At 60.2% G+C, this 15,292-nt stretch overlaps 2 protein-coding genes across 3 annotated transcripts in view; one reads left to right on the top strand and one right to left on the bottom strand.

The window, feature by feature from the left end:
• Positions 1-7,072, bottom strand: part of NEURL4 (neuralized E3 ubiquitin protein ligase 4) — a 254,722-nt gene extending 247,650 nt beyond the window's left edge. The window contains exon 1 of one of the 2 annotated variants that reach the window (XM_073654639.1): positions 6,798-7,072. In XM_073654639.1, the coding sequence (XP_073510740.1) occupies positions 6,798-6,959 (162 nt within the window). In that variant the 5' untranslated portion in view covers positions 6,960-7,072. The remainder of the gene's footprint in view (positions 1-6,797) is intronic. The other variant, XM_073654638.1, reaches the window with a different exon arrangement.
• A 30-nt stretch (positions 7,073-7,102) lies between these two features.
• Positions 7,103-15,292, top strand: part of GPS2 (G protein pathway suppressor 2) — a 48,229-nt gene continuing 40,039 nt past the window's right edge. Inside the window, exon 1 of the mRNA XM_073654640.1 lies at positions 7,103-7,278. Coding sequence (XP_073510741.1) covers positions 7,112-7,278 — 167 coding nt within the window. The 5' untranslated portion in view covers positions 7,103-7,111. The remainder of the gene's footprint in view (positions 7,279-15,292) is intronic.

Here is a 15,292-nt window from a genome sequence, read left to right as displayed (position 1 = left end):
CCCTTCTCCAGACTTTCCGCAATGAAATCCTTCATGGCTTGTCTCTCAGGGCCAGAAAGATTATACAGTCTGGACTTCGGTAGTTTAGCTCCGGGGGTCAGGTTAATAGGACAGTCATAAGTACGATGAGGAGGCAAATTCTGACACCCCCTCTCAGGAAAAACGTCTTCAAAACCAGACAGAAAAGCAGGTAATATTTCCGTAGAGACAGTAGCAAGGGAAATATCTAAACAGTTCTCATGGCAGTAATCTCCATGGCTTGCCAATCCACTATCGGATTATGTTTAACAAGCCAAGGAATACCCAAAACAATTGGGGTGGGAAGACCGTCCAGGACATAGCAAGGGATTATCTCACAATGAACCGACTCCACCCTCAGTTTTACATTATGTACAATCTGAGTAAATGCTTTCTGTGCAAGTGGCGCCGAGTCGATGGCGAAGATGGAAATAGGTTTATCTAAAGTACAGCAAGCAAGACCATGAGTTCTCACAAACTCAGCATCAACCATGCTGACTCCGGCTCCACTGTCAACAAACACAGAAATTTTCTCAGTTTTGCTCTTTAGCACCACCTCAGCTTTTGTTTAGGAATTGAAGGACAGGTCCCAACAAAATGTCCCTTTTTCCCACAAAAAAAAAAACATACGCCTCTTTTCTTGCAAATCTCGGGGGAGATGTATGATGTAGAGACAACCCCTAACTGCATGGGTTCCTCCACCTCCCCCAGTACTGGTTCACCCCCAGACCGCGGTACACAACCCCGACAAGAAGGCCCAGGAGAAGGTGGCCTCACCCGTCTGTCCCGAAGGCGCCTATCAAGACGTATGGCCAAAAACATGGCAGCCTCCAAAGACAGAGGTTTCATATACTGCCAAGGCATCTTTCAAACTTTCCATAAGCCCCTCACAAAATTGGCTTCTAAGGGCTGAGTCCTTCCATTTGGAATCCGTTACCCATCTACGGAATTTCGAACTGTACGTCTCCACTGACCGATTCCCCTGCTGACTACCTCTTGAAGCTCATCAAGAGAATGCCAAGAGTGTGCAAAGCAGTCATCAAAGCAAAAGGTGGCTACTGTGAAGAACCTAGAATATAAGACATATTTTCTTACACTTTTTTGTTAAGTATATAATTCCACATGTGGTAATTCATAGTTTTGATGCCTTCAGTGTGAATGTACAATTTTCATAGTCGTGAAAATACAGAAAAATCTTTAAATGAGAAGGTGTGTCCAAACTTTTGGTCTGTACTGAGAGAGGAGAGGAGAGAGATGAGCACTAGTCGATCCCCACTGAGAACTAAAGACAACAAGGCGGAACAAACAAGGGAAGATAGCTTAGCTTTTAGTCGACTTCAGAGAGATGAACACCCGTCCTCATAGCTCCAGAGAGGAAGAAGTAATGCACTTGGTCTGAGCCTTTACAAGGAGTAATGAATATCGCCGGCACCTCCCTCAAGCAGACAGCAGGTATTTATACACCCAGGCCAGGGTGTTAATTAGCAATAAAAATGTTGCCGCTGGGTCCTAGAGAGACAGCCTCTAAGAAGGTGTCTGTAATGCCAAACGAAGAGCTCTCCTGCAACCAACTGCAGGGTGACTGTCACTTCTGACACACCAGTGACAGGGGAGGGGGCATCGCGCACCACACGGGGGGAGGGAGGGGGCATCGCGCACCACACGGGGGGAGGGAGGGAGGGGGCATCGCGCACCACACGGGGGGAGGGAGGGAGGGGGCATCGCGCACCACACGGGGGGAGGGAGGGAGGAGGCATCGCGCACCACACGGGGGGAGGGAGGGGGCATCGCGCACCACACGGGGGGAGGGAGGGGGCATCGCGCACCACACGGGGGGAGGGAGGGGGCATCGCGCACCACACGGGGGGAGGGAGGGGGCATCGCGCACCACACGGGGGGAGGGAGGGAGGGGGCATCGCGCACCACACGGGGGGAGGGAGGGAGGAGGCATCGCGCACCACACGGGGGGAGGGAGGGGGCATCGCGCACCACACGGGGGGAGGGAGGGGGCATCGCGCACCACACGGGGGGAGGGAGGGGGCATCGCGCACCACACGGGGGGAGGGAGGGGGCATCGCGCACCACACGGGGGGAGGGAGGGGGCATCGCGCACCACACGGGGGGAGGGAGGGGGCATCGCGCACCACACGGGGGGAGGGAGGGGGCATCGCGCACCACACGGGGGGAGGGAGGGGGCATCGCGCACCACACGGGGGGAGGGAGGGGGCATCGCGCACCACACGGGGGGAGGGAGGGGGCATCGCGCACCACACGGGGGGAGGGAGGGGGCATCGCGCACCACACGGGGGGAGGGAGGGGGCATCGCGCACCACACGGGGGGAGGGAGGGGGCATCGCGCACCACACGGGGGGAGGGAGGGGGCATCGCGCACCACACGGGGGGAGGGAGGGGGCATCGCGCACCACACGGGGGGAGGGAGGGGGCATTGCGCACCACACGGGGGGAGGGAGGGGGGAGGGAGGGGGGAGGGAGGGGGCATCGCGCACCACACGGGGGGAGGGAGGGGGCATCGCGCACCACACGGGGGGAGGGAGGGAGCATCGCGCACCACACGGGGGGAGGGAGGGAGCATCGCGCACCACACGGGGGGAGGGAGGGGGCATCGCGCACCACACAGGGGGAGGGAGGGGGCATCGCGCACCACACAGGGGGAGGGAGGGGGCATCTTATACCTCATATAGGGGGGGATCACACCTTATATAGGGAGGGGGGGAAAATCACACCTCATATAGGGGGGATACATAACATAGGGGTCTTATATCTCATAAAGGGGTGGGGGGGATCACACCTCATATAGGGGTGTGGGAGGATCACACCTCACATGGGGGAGGGGGGGTCACACCTCACATGGGGGAGGGGGGGGTCACACCTCACATGGGGGGGGTCACACCTCACATGGGGGAGGGGTGGGGTCACACCTCACATGGGGGAGGGGGGGGTCACGCCTCACATGGGGGAGGGGGGGGGGTCACGCCTCACATGGGGGAGGGGGGGGTCACGCCTCACATGGGGGAGGGGGGGGGTCACGCCTCACATGGGGGAGGGGGGGTCACGCCTCACATGGGGGAGGGGGGGATCACGCCTCACATGGGGGAGGGGGGGATCACGCCTCACATGGGGGAGGGGGGGATCACGCCTCACATGGGGGAGGGGGGATCACGCCTCACATGGGGGAGGGGGGGATCACGCCTCACATGGGGGAGGGGGGGATCACGCCTCACATGGGGGAGGGGGGGATCACGCCTCACATGGGGGAGGGGGGGATCACGCCTCACATGGGGGAGGGGGGGATCACGCCTCACATGGGGGAGGGGGGGATCACGCCTCACATGGGGGAGGGGGGGATCACGCCTCACATGGGGGAGGGGGGGATCACGCCTCACATGGGGGAGGGGGGGATCACGCCTCACATGGGGGAGGGGGGGATCACGCCTCACATGGGGGAGGGGGGGATCACGCCTCACATGGGGGAGGGGGGGATCACGCCTCACATGGGGGAGGGGGGATCACGCCTCACATGGGGGAGGGGGGATCACGCCTCACATGGGGGAGGGGGGGATCACGCCTCACATGGGGGAGGGGGGGATCACGCCTCACATGGGGGAGGGGGGGATCACGCCTCACATGGGGGAGGGGGGGATCACGCCTCACATGGGGGAGGGGGGGATCACGCCTCACATGGGGGAGGGGGGGATCACGCCTCACATGGGGGAGGGGGGGATCACGCCTCACATGGGGGAGGGGGGGATCACGCCTCACATGGGGGAGGGGGGGATCACGCCTCACATGGGGGAGGGGGGGATCACGCCTCACATGGGGGAGGGGGGGATCACGCCTCACATGGGGGAGGGGGGGATCACGCCTCACATGGGGGAGGGGGGGATCACGCCTCACATGGGGGAGGGGGGGATCACGCCTCACATGGGGGAGGGGGGATCACGCCTCACATGGGGGAGGGGGGGATCACGCCTCACATGGGGGAGGGGGGGATCACGCCTCACATGGGGGAGGGGGGGATCACGCCTCACATGGGGGAGGGGGGGATCACGCCTCACATGGGGGAGGGGGGGATCACGCCTCACATGGGGGAGGGGGGGATCACGCCTCACATGGGGGAGGGGGGGATCACGCCTCACATGGGGGAGGGGGGGATCACGCCTCACATGGGGGAGGGGGGATCACGCCTCACATGGGGGAGGGGGGATCACGCCTCACATGGGGGAGGGGGGATCACGCCTCACATGGGGGAGGGGGGATCACGCCTCACATGGGGGAGGGGGGATCACGCCTCACATGGGGGAGGGGGGATCACGCCTCACATGGGGGAGGGGGGATCACGCCTCACATGGGGGAGGGGGGATCACGCCTCACATGGTGGGGTCACACCTCATATAGGGGTCTTACATTATATATAGGGGATCACACCTCGCATAGGGGGCTTTCATTATATAGGGGATCACACCTCATATAGGGGGCACACATTATATATAGGGGATCACACCTGATATAGGGGGTAATACATTATATGTAGGGGGATCACACATCATATAGGGGGCATACATTATATGTAGGGGGATCACACCTGATATAGGGGGTAATACATTATATGTAGGGGGATCACACCTCATATAGGGGGCACATATTAAATATAGGGGAATCACACCTCATATAGGGGGCATATATTAGATATAGGGGGATCACACCTCATATAGGGGGTATACATTATATATAGGGGGCATACATTATATATAGGGGGATCACACCTCATACAGGGGGCATACATTATATATAGGGGATCACACCTGATATAGGGGGTAATACATTATATGTAGGGGGATCACACATCATATAGGGGGCATACATTATATGTAGGGGGATCACACCTGATATAGGGGGTAATACATTATATGTAGGGGGATCACACCTCATATAGGGGGCATACATTATATATAGGGGATCACACCTCATATAGGGGGCATACATTATATATAGGGGATCACACATTATATATAGGGGGATCACACTATATATAGGGGGGTCACACCTCATATAGGGGGCATATATTATATATAGGAGGATCACACCTCATATAGGGGGCATATATTATATATAGGGGGATCACACTTCATTTAGGGGGCATACATTATATATAGGGGGATCACACCTCATATAGGGGGCATACATTATATATAGCGGGTCACACCTCATATAGGGGCATACATTATATATAGAGGGATCACACCTCATATAGGGGGCATACATTATATATAGGGGGATCACACCTCATATAGGGGGCATACATTATATATAGGGGGATCACACCTCATATAGGGGGCATACATTATATATAGGGGGATCACACCTCATATGGGGGCATATATTATATATAGGGGGATCACACCTCATATAGGGGACATACATTATATATAGGGGGATCACACCTCATATAGGGGGCATACATTATATATAGGGGGATCACACCTCATATAGGGGGCATACATTATATATAGGGGGATCACACCTCATATAGGGGGCATACATTATATATAGGGGGATCACACCTCATATAGGGGACATACATTATATATAGGGGGATCACACCTCATATAGGGGACATACATTATATATAGGGGGATCACACCTCATATAGGGGGCATACATTATATATAGGGGGATCACACCTCATATAGGGAGCATACATTATATATAGGGGGATCACATCTCATTTAGGGGGCATACATTATATATAGGGGGCATACATTATATATAGAGGGATCACACCTCATATAGGGGACATACATTATATATAGGGGGATCACACCTCATATAGGGGACATACATTATATATAGGGGGATCACACCTCATATAGGGGGCATACATTATATATAGGGGGATCACACCTCATATGGGGGCATATATTATATATAGGGGGATCACACCTCATATAGGGGGCATACATTATATATAGGGGGATCACACCTCATATGGGGGCATATATTATATATAGGGGGATCACACCTCATATAGGGGCATACATTATATATAGGGGGATCACACCTCATATAGGGGGCATACATTATATATAGGGGGATCACACCTCATATAGGGGGCATACATTATATATAGGGGGATCACACCTCATATAGGGGACATACATTATATATAGGGGGATCACACCTCATATAGGGGGCATACATTATATATAGGGGGATCACACCTCATATAGGGGACATACATTATATATAGGGGGATCACACCTCATATAGGGGGCATACATTATATATAGGGGGATCACACCTCATATAGGGAGCATACATTATATATAGGGGGATCACACCTCATTTAGGGGGCATACATTATATATAGGGGGCATACATTATATATAGGGGGATCACACCTCATATAGGGGGCATACATTATATATAGGGGGATCACACCTCATTTAGGGGGCATACATTATATATAGGGGGATCACACCTCATTTAGGGGGCATACATTATATATAGGGGGATCACACCTCATATAGGGGTCTTATGCCTCATATGGGGGGCATACATATATAGGGGATCAGACCTCATACAGGGGTCATACACTAACATAGGGGGGATATATTATATATAGGGGTCTTATGCCTCATGTAGGGGCCATACCCCTCCACACAGCGGCCGCAGACCCTGTCACACGCCCTGGGCTCCCTCCTCTACTCCGGGGGTCGCACACTGGGGCTCCGCACACTCGGGGTCTCCGGGGGTCGCACCTTGCGGTCCAGGCGGACGGTGAACACCTCCCCCGGGGTCAGCGGACGGGCGCTCAGCACCAGGCCCTGGTTGAACTCCTGCGCCGGCTGCTTCCGGGTCGCCGTCCGGTTTCCGTTGCTGAGGATGACCAGCTTGCCGGTGCGGGGGTGCAGCTCCGCCATGGCCGCCGCTTTACGGCACCTGCCCGGGCGCTTTACGATGTCACCAAGGAGACGAGTCTGACAGCGGCTGCCGGAAGTTCCCCCTGGTTGGCGGAAAAGAACAAGCCGGACGTTCCGATGGTTGGCGGACGAGCTGCGGCCCTCATTGGCGAATGGTTGGCGGAAGTGACGTCACGTCCGGGCGGATTCCTGGGAAGCGTCATGGAGTAGGCGAGAGACACCGGAAGAGGCCGCGTCCCGCTCCAGTCGCTCAGCAGCGCCGCCCCCCGGACACCGAGAGAGGGAGACGGTGTGTGAGCTCCGAGCGCCGCGACCTGAGGTGAGTGCTGGCGACCCCCATACAGGAGCGCGGCCCCCCCTCCCCCTTCGTTGTAAGGAGCGTGCGACTCAATCCCCCCCCCTCCCCCCATGAGGGGCGCTGTGAGGATCCGGGGTCTCCCTAGTCAGACAACATAGGGTGAGGGTAACACAGCGTGGCGAGACTTTACTGAACCACAAGGCGGAGAATAAACACATAGAACAGCCCCAGCAAATCCCCAAGATGGTGGAACATCACACAGTCTCCCCCTCATCTCCGCCCGCCTGGGATAGAACAGCCCCAGCAAATCCCCAAGATGGTGGAACATCACACAGTCTCCCCCTCATCTCCGCCCGCCTGGGATAGAACAGCCCCAGCAAATCCCCAAGATGGTGCAACATCACACAGTCTCCCCCTCATCTCCGCCCGCCTGGGATAGAACAGCCCCAGCAAATCCCCAAGATGGTGGAACATCACACAGTCTCCCCCTCATCTCCGCCCACCTGGGATAGAACAGCCCCAGCAAATCCCCAAGATGGTGGAACATCACACAGTCTCCCCCTCATCTCCGCCCGCCTGGGATAGAACAGCCCCAGCAAATCCCCAAGATGGTGCAACATCACACAGTCTCCCCCTCATCTCCGCCCGCCTGGGATAGAACAGCCCCAGCAAATCCCCAAGATGGTGCAACATCACACAGTCTCCCCCTCATCTCCGCCCGCCTGGGATAGAACAGCCCCAGCAAATCCCCAAGATGGTGCAACATCACACAGTCTCCCCCTCATCTCCGCTCGCCTGGGATAGAACAGCCCCAGCAAATCCCCAAGATGGTGCAACATCACACAGTCTCCCCCTCATCTCCGCCCGCCTGGGATAGAACAGCCCCAGCAAATCCCCAAGATGGTGCAACATCACACAGTCTCCCCCTCATCTCCGCCCGCCTGGGATAGAACAGCCCCAGCAAATCCCCAAGATGGTGGAACATCACACAGTCTCCCCCTCATCTCCGCTCGCCTGGGATAGAACAGCCCCAGCAAATCCCCAAGATGGTGCAACATCACACAGTCTCCCCCCTCATCTCCGCCCGCCTGGGATAGAACAGCCCCAGCAAATCCCCAAGATGGTGGAACATCACACAGTCTCCCCCTCATCTCCGCCCGCCTGGGATAGAACAGCCCCAGCAAATCCCCAAGATGGTGCAACATCACACAGTCTCCCCCTCATCTCCGCCCGCCTGGGATAGAACAGCCCCAGCAAATCCCCAAGATGGTGGAACATCACACAGTCTCCCCCTCATCTCCGCCCACCTGGGATAGAACAGCCCCAGCAAATCCCCAAGATGGTGGAACATCACACAGTCTCCCCCTCATCTCCGCCCGCCTGGGATAGAACAGCCCCAGCAAATCCCCAAGATGGTGCAACATCACACAGTCTCCCCCTCATCTCCGCCCGCCTGGGATAGAACAGCCCCAGCAAATCCCCAAGATGGTGCAACATCACACAGTCTCCCCCTCATCTCCGCCCGCCTGGGATAGAACAGCCCCAGCAAATCCCCAAGATGGTGCAACATCACACAGTCTCCCCCTCATCTCCGCTCGCCTGGGATAGAACAGCCCCAGCAAATCCCCAAGATGGTGCAACATCACACAGTCTCCCCCTCATCTCCGCCCGCCTGGGATAGAACAGCCCCAGCAAATCCCCAAGATGGTGCAACATCACACAGTCTCCCCCCTCATCTCCGCCCGCCTGGGATAGAACAGCCCCAGCAAATCCCCAAGATGGTGGAACATCACACAGTCTCCCCCTCATCTCCGCTCGCCTGGGATAGAACAGCCCCAGCAAATCCCCAAGATGGTGCAACATCACACAGTCTCCCCCCTCATCTCCGCCCGCCTGGGATAGAACAGCCCCAGCAAATCCCCAAGATGGTGGAACATCACACAGTCTCCCCCTCATCTCCGCCCGCCTGGGATAGAACAGCCCCAGCAAATCCCCAAGATGGTGCAACATCACACAGTCTCCCCCTCATCTCCGCCCGCCTGGGATAGAACAGCCCCAGCAAATCCCCAAGATGGTGGAACATCACACAGTCTCCCCCTCATCTCCGCCCGCCTGGGATAGAACAGCCCCAGCAAATCCCCAAGATGGTGCAACATCACACAGTCTCCCCCTCATCTCCGCTCGCCTGGGATAGAACAGCCCCAGCAAATCCCCAAGATGGTGCAACATCACACAGTCTCCCCCTCATCTCCGCCCGCCTGGGATAGAACAGCCCCAGCAAATCCCCAAGATGGTGCAACATCACACAGTCTCCCCCCTCATCTCCGCCCGCCTGGGATAGAACAGCCCCAGCAAATCCCCAAGATGGTGGAACATCACACAGTCTCCCCCTCATCTCCGCTCGCCTGGGATAGAACAGCCCCAGCAAATCCCCAAGATGGTGCAACATCACACAGTCTCCCCCCTCATCTCCGCCCGCCTGGGATAGAACAGCCCCAGCAAATCCCCAAGATGGTGGAACATCACACAGTCTCCCCCTCATCTCCGCCCGCCTGGGATAGAACAGCCCCAGCAAATCCCCAAGATGGTGGAACATCACACAGTCTCCCCCTCATCTCCGCACGCCTGGGATAGAACAGCCCCAGCAAATCCCCAAGATGGTGGAACATCACACAGTCTCCCCCTCATCTCCGCCCGCCTGGGATAGAACAGCCCCAGCAAATCCCCAAGATGGTGGAACATCACACAGTCTCCCCCTCATCTCCGCCCGCCTGGGATAGAACAGCCCCAGCAAATCCCCAAGATGGTGGAACATCACACAGTCTCCCCCTCATCTCCGCTCGCCTGGGATAGAACAGCCCCAGCAAATCCCCAAGATGGTGCAACATCACACAGTCTCCCCCTCATCTCCGCCCGCCTGGGATAGAACAGCCCCAGCAAATCCCCAAGATGGTGCAACATCACACAGTCTCCCCCTCATCTCCGCCCGCCTGGGATAGAACAGCCCCAGCAAATCCCCAAGATGGTGCAACATCACACAGTCTCCCCCTCATCTCCGCCCGCCTGGGATAGAACAGCCCCAGCAAATCCCCAAGATGGTGCAACATCACACAGTCTCCCCCTCATCTCCGCCCGCCTGGGATAGAACAGCCCCAGCAAATCCCCAAGATGGTGCAACATCACACAGTCTCCCCCTCATCTCCGCCCGCCTGGGATAGAACAGCCCCAGCAAATCCCCAAGATGGTGCAACATCACACAGTCTCCCTCTCATCTCCGCCCGCCTGGGATAGAACAGCCCCAGCAAATCTCCAGGATGGTGGAACATCACACAGTCTCCCCCTCATCTCCGCCCGCCTGGGATAGAACAGCCCCAGCAAATCCCCAAGATGGTGGAACATCACACAGTCTCCCCCTCATCTCCGCCCGCCTGGGATAGAACAGCTGCAACTGCAGAGACTTCCAGGGCCGACTACCTCAACCAGTGCCCCCCCCCCACTACAGGCAGGCCCCCACAGAGAGGAGGTAGCGGCAAGCGAAGGAAGCTAGCAGTCCATCGAGGTGCAAGACCAGGAGACCCGAGGGTCCCACCCTGGCCTCTCAGAGTTTCCATGGGGCCAGGCGACCGGAGGGTCCCACCCTGGCCTCTCCGAGAGTTTCCATGGGGCCAGATGACCGGAGGGTCCCGCCCTTGCCTCTCCGAGAGTTACCATGGTGCCAGGTGACAGGAGGATCCCGCCCTGTCCTCTCCGAGAGTTTCCATGGGGCCAGGTGACCGGAGGGTCCCGCCCTGTCCTCTCCGAGAGTTTCCATGGGGCCAGGTGACCGGAGGGTCCCGCCCTGTCCTCTCCGAGAGTTTCCATGGGGCCAGGTGACCGGAGGGTCCCGCCCTGTCCTCTCCGAGAGTTTCCATGGGGCCAGGTGACCGGAGGGTCCCGCCCTGTCCTCTCCGAGAGTTTCCATGGGGCCAGGTGACCGGAGGGTCCCGCCCTGTCCTCTCCGAGAGTTTCCATGGGGCCAGGTGACCGGAGGGTCCCGCCCTGTCCTCTCCGAGAGTTTCCATGGGGCCAGGTGACCGGAGGGTCCCGCCCTGTCCTCTCCGAGAGTTTCCATGGGGCCAGGTGACCGGAGGGTCCCGCCCTGTCCTCTCCGAGAGTTTCCATGGGGCCAGGTGACCGGAGGGTCCCGCCCTGTCCTCTCCGAGAGTTTCCATGGGGCCAGGTGACCGGAGGGTCCCGCCCTGTCCTCTCCGAGAGTTTCCATGGGGCCAGGTGACCGGAGGGTCCCGCCCTGTCCTCTCCGAGAGTTTCCATGGCGCCAGGTGACCGGAGGGTCCCGCCCTGTCCTCTCCGAGAGTTTCCATGGCGCCAGGTGACCGGAGGGTCCCGCCCTGTCCTCTCCGAGAGTTTCCATGGGGCCGGGTGACCGGAGGGTCCCGCCCTGTCCTCTCCGAGAGTTTCCATGGGGCCGGGTGACCGGAGGGTCCCGCCCTGTCCTCTCCGAGAGTTTCCATGGCGCCAGGTGACCGGAGGGTCCCGCCCTGTCCTCTCCGAGAGTTTCCATGGCGCCAGGTGACCGGAGGGTCCCGCCCTGTCCTCTCCGAGAGTTTCCATGGCGCCAGGTGACCGGAGGGTCCCGCCCTGTCCTCTCCGAGAGTTTCCATGGCGCCAGGTGACCGGAGGGTCCCGCCCTGTCCTCTCCGAGAGTTTCCATGGCGCCAGGTGACCGGAGGGTCCCGCCCTGTCCTCTCCGAGAGTTTCCATGGCGCCAGGTGACCGGAGGGTCCCGCCCTGTCCTCTCCGAGAGTTTCCATGGCGCCAGGTGACCGGAGGGTCCCGCCCTGTCCTCTCCGAGAGTTTCCATGGCGCCAGGTGACCGGAGGGTCCCGCCCTGTCCTCTCCGAGAGTTTCCATGGCGCCAGGTGACCGGAGGGTCCCGCCCTGTCCTCTCCGAGAGTTTCCATGGCGCCAGGTGACCGGAGGGTCCCGCCCTGTCCTCTCCGAGAGTTTCCATGGCGCCAGGTGACCGGAGGGTCCCGCCCTGTCCTCTCCGAGAGTTTCCATGGCGCCAGGTGACCGGAGGGTCCCGCCCTGTCCTCTCCGAGAGTTTCCATGGCGCCAGGTGACCGGAGGGTCCCGCCCTGTCCTCTCCGAGAGTTTCCATGGCGCCAGGTGACCGGAGGGTCCCGCCCTGTCCTCTCCGAGAGTTTCCATGGCGCCAGGTGACCGGAGGGTCCCGCCCTGTCCTCTCCGAGAGTTTCCATGGCGCCAGGTGACCGGAGGGTCCCGCCCTGTCCTCTCCGAGAGTTTCCATGGCGCCAGGTGACCGGAGGGTCCCGCCCTGTCCTCTCCGAGAGTTTCCATGGCGCCAGGTGACCGGAGGGTCCCGCCCTGTCCTCTCCGAGAGTTTCCATGGCGCCAGGTGACCGGAGGGTCCCGCCCTGTCCTCTCCGAGAGTTTCCATGGCGCCAGGTGACCGGAGGGTCCCGCCCTGTCCTCTCCGAGAGTTTCCATGGCGCCAGGTGACCGGAGGGTCCCGCCCTGTCCTCTCCGAGAGTTTCCATGGCGCCAGGTGACCGGAGGGTCCCGCCCTGTCCTCTCCGAGAGTTTCCATGGCGCCAGGTGACCGGAGGGTCCCGCCCTGTCCTCTCCGAGAGTTTCCATGGCGCCAGGTGACCGGAGGGTCCCGCCCTGTCCTCTCCGAGAGTTTCCATGGCGCCAGGTGACCGGAGGGTCCCGCCCTGTCCTCTCCGAGAGTTTCCATGGCGCCAGGTGACCGGAGGGTCCCGCCCTGTCCTCTCCGAGAGTTTCCATGGCGCCAGGTGACCGGAGGGTCCCGCCCTGTCCTCTCCGAGAGTTTCCATGGCGCCAGGTGACCGGAGGGTCCCGCCCTGTCCTCTCCGAGAGTTTCCATGGCGCCAGGTGACCGGAGGGTCCCGCCCTGTCCTCTCCGAGAGTTTCCATGGCGCCAGGTGACCGGAGGGTCCCGCCCTGTCCTCTCCGAGAGTTTCCATGGCGCCAGGTGACCGGAGGGTCCCGCCCTGTCCTCTCCGAGAGTTTCCATGGCGCCAGGTGACCGGAGGGTCCCGCCCTGTCCTCTCCGAGAGTTTCCATGGCGCCAGGTGACCGGAGGGTCCCGCCCTGTCCTCTCCGAGAGTTTCCATGGCGCCAGGTGACCGGAGGGTCCCGCCCTGTCCTCTCCGAGAGTTTCCATGGCGCCAGGTGACCGGAGGGTCCCGCCCTGTCCTCTCCGAGAGTTTCCATGGCGCCAGGTGACCGGAGGGTCCCGCCCTGTCCTCTCCGAGAGTTTCCATGGCGCCAGGTGACCGGAGGGTCCCGCCCTGTCCTCTCCGAGAGTTTCCATGGCGCCAGGTGACCGGAGGGTCCCGCCCTGTCCTCTCCGAGAGTTTCCATGGCGCCAGGTGACCGGAGGGTCCCGCCCTGTCCTCTCCGAGAGTTTCCATGGCGCCAGGTGACCGGAGGGTCCCGCCCTGTCCTCTCCGAGAGTTTCCATGGCGCCAGGTGACCGGAGGGTCCCGCCCTGTCCTCTCCGAGAGTTTCCATGGCGCCAGGTGACCGGAGGGTCCCGCCCTGTCCTCTCCGAGAGTTTCCATGGCGCCAGGTGACCGGAGGGTCCCGCCCTGTCCTCTCCGAGAGTTTCCATGGCGCCAGGTGACCGGAGGGTCCCGCCCTGTCCTCTCCGAGAGTTTCCATGGCGCCAGGTGACCGGAGGGTCCCGCCCTGTCCTCTCCGAGAGTTTCCATGGCGCCAGGTGACCGGAGGGTCCCGCCCTGTCCTCTCCGAGAGTTTCCATGGCGCCAGGTGACCGGAGGGTCCCGCCCTGTCCTCTCCGAGAGTTTCCATGGCGCCAGGTGACCGGAGGGTCCCGCCCTGTCCTCTCCGAGAGTTTCCATGGCGCCAGGTGACCGGAGGGTCCCGCCCTGTCCTCTCCGAGAGTTTCCATGGCGCCAGGTGACCGGAGGGTCCCGCCCTGTCCTCTCCGAGAGTTTCCATGGCGCCAGGTGACCGGAGGGTCCCGCCCTGTCCTCTCCGAGAGTTTCCATGGCGCCAGGTGACCGGAGGGTCCCGCCCTGTCCTCTCCGAGAGTTTCCATGGGGCCAGGTGACCGGAGGGTCCCGCCCTGTCCTCTCCGAGAGTTTCCATGGGGCCAGGTGACCGGAGGGTCCCGCCCTGTCCTCTCCGAGAGTTTCCATGGGGCCAGGTGACCGGAGGGTCCCGCCCTGTCCTCTCCGAGAGTTTCCATGGGGCCAGGTGACCGGAGGGTCCCGCCCTGTCCTCTCCGAGAGTTTCCATGGGGCCAGGTGACCGGAGGGTCCCGCCCTGTCCTCTCCGAGAGTTTCCATGGGGCCAGGTGACCGGAGGGTCCCGCCCTGTCCTCTCCGAGAGTTTCCATGGGGCCAGGTGACCGGAGGGTCCCGCCCTGTCCTCTCCGAGAGTTTCCATGGGGCCAGGTGACCGGAGGGTCCCGCCCTGTCCTCTCCGAGAGTTTCCATGGGGCCAGGTGACCGGAGGGTCCCGCCCTGTCCTCTCCGAGAGTTTCCATGGGGCCAGGTGACCGGAGGGTCCCGCCCTGTCCTCTCCGAGAGTTTCCATGGGGCCAGGTGACCGGAGGGTCCCGCCCTGTCCTCTCCGAGAGTTTCCATGGGGCCAGGTGACCGGAGGGTCCCGCCCTGTCCTCTCCGAGAGTTTCCATGGGGCCAGGTGACCGGAGGGTCCCGCCCTGTCCTCTCCGAGAGTTTCCATGGGGCCAGGTGACCGGAGGGTCCCGCCCTGTCCTCTCCGAGAGTTTCCATGGGGCCAGGTGACCGGAGGGTCCCGCCCTGTCCTCTCCGAGAGTTTCCATGGGGCCAGGTGACCGGAGGGTCCCGCCCTGTCCTCTCCGAGAGTTTCCATGGGGCCAGGTGACCGGAGGGTCCCGCCCTGTCCTCTCCGAGAGTTTCCATGGGGCCAGGTGACCGGAGGGTCCCGCCCTGTCCTCTCCGAGAGTTTCCATGGGGCCAGGTGACCGGAGGGTCCC

This window comes from Phyllobates terribilis, unplaced genomic scaffold, assembly GCF_046119375.1.
Source record: "Phyllobates terribilis strain yellow unplaced genomic scaffold, ASM4611937v1 Scaffold_11__3_contigs__length_659146591, whole genome shotgun sequence".
NCBI classification, from domain to species: Eukaryota; Metazoa; Chordata; class Amphibia; order Anura; family Dendrobatidae; genus Phyllobates; species Phyllobates terribilis.
Note: the sequence above shows the minus strand (reverse complement) of the source record. Positions and strands in the feature narration are given on the sequence as shown.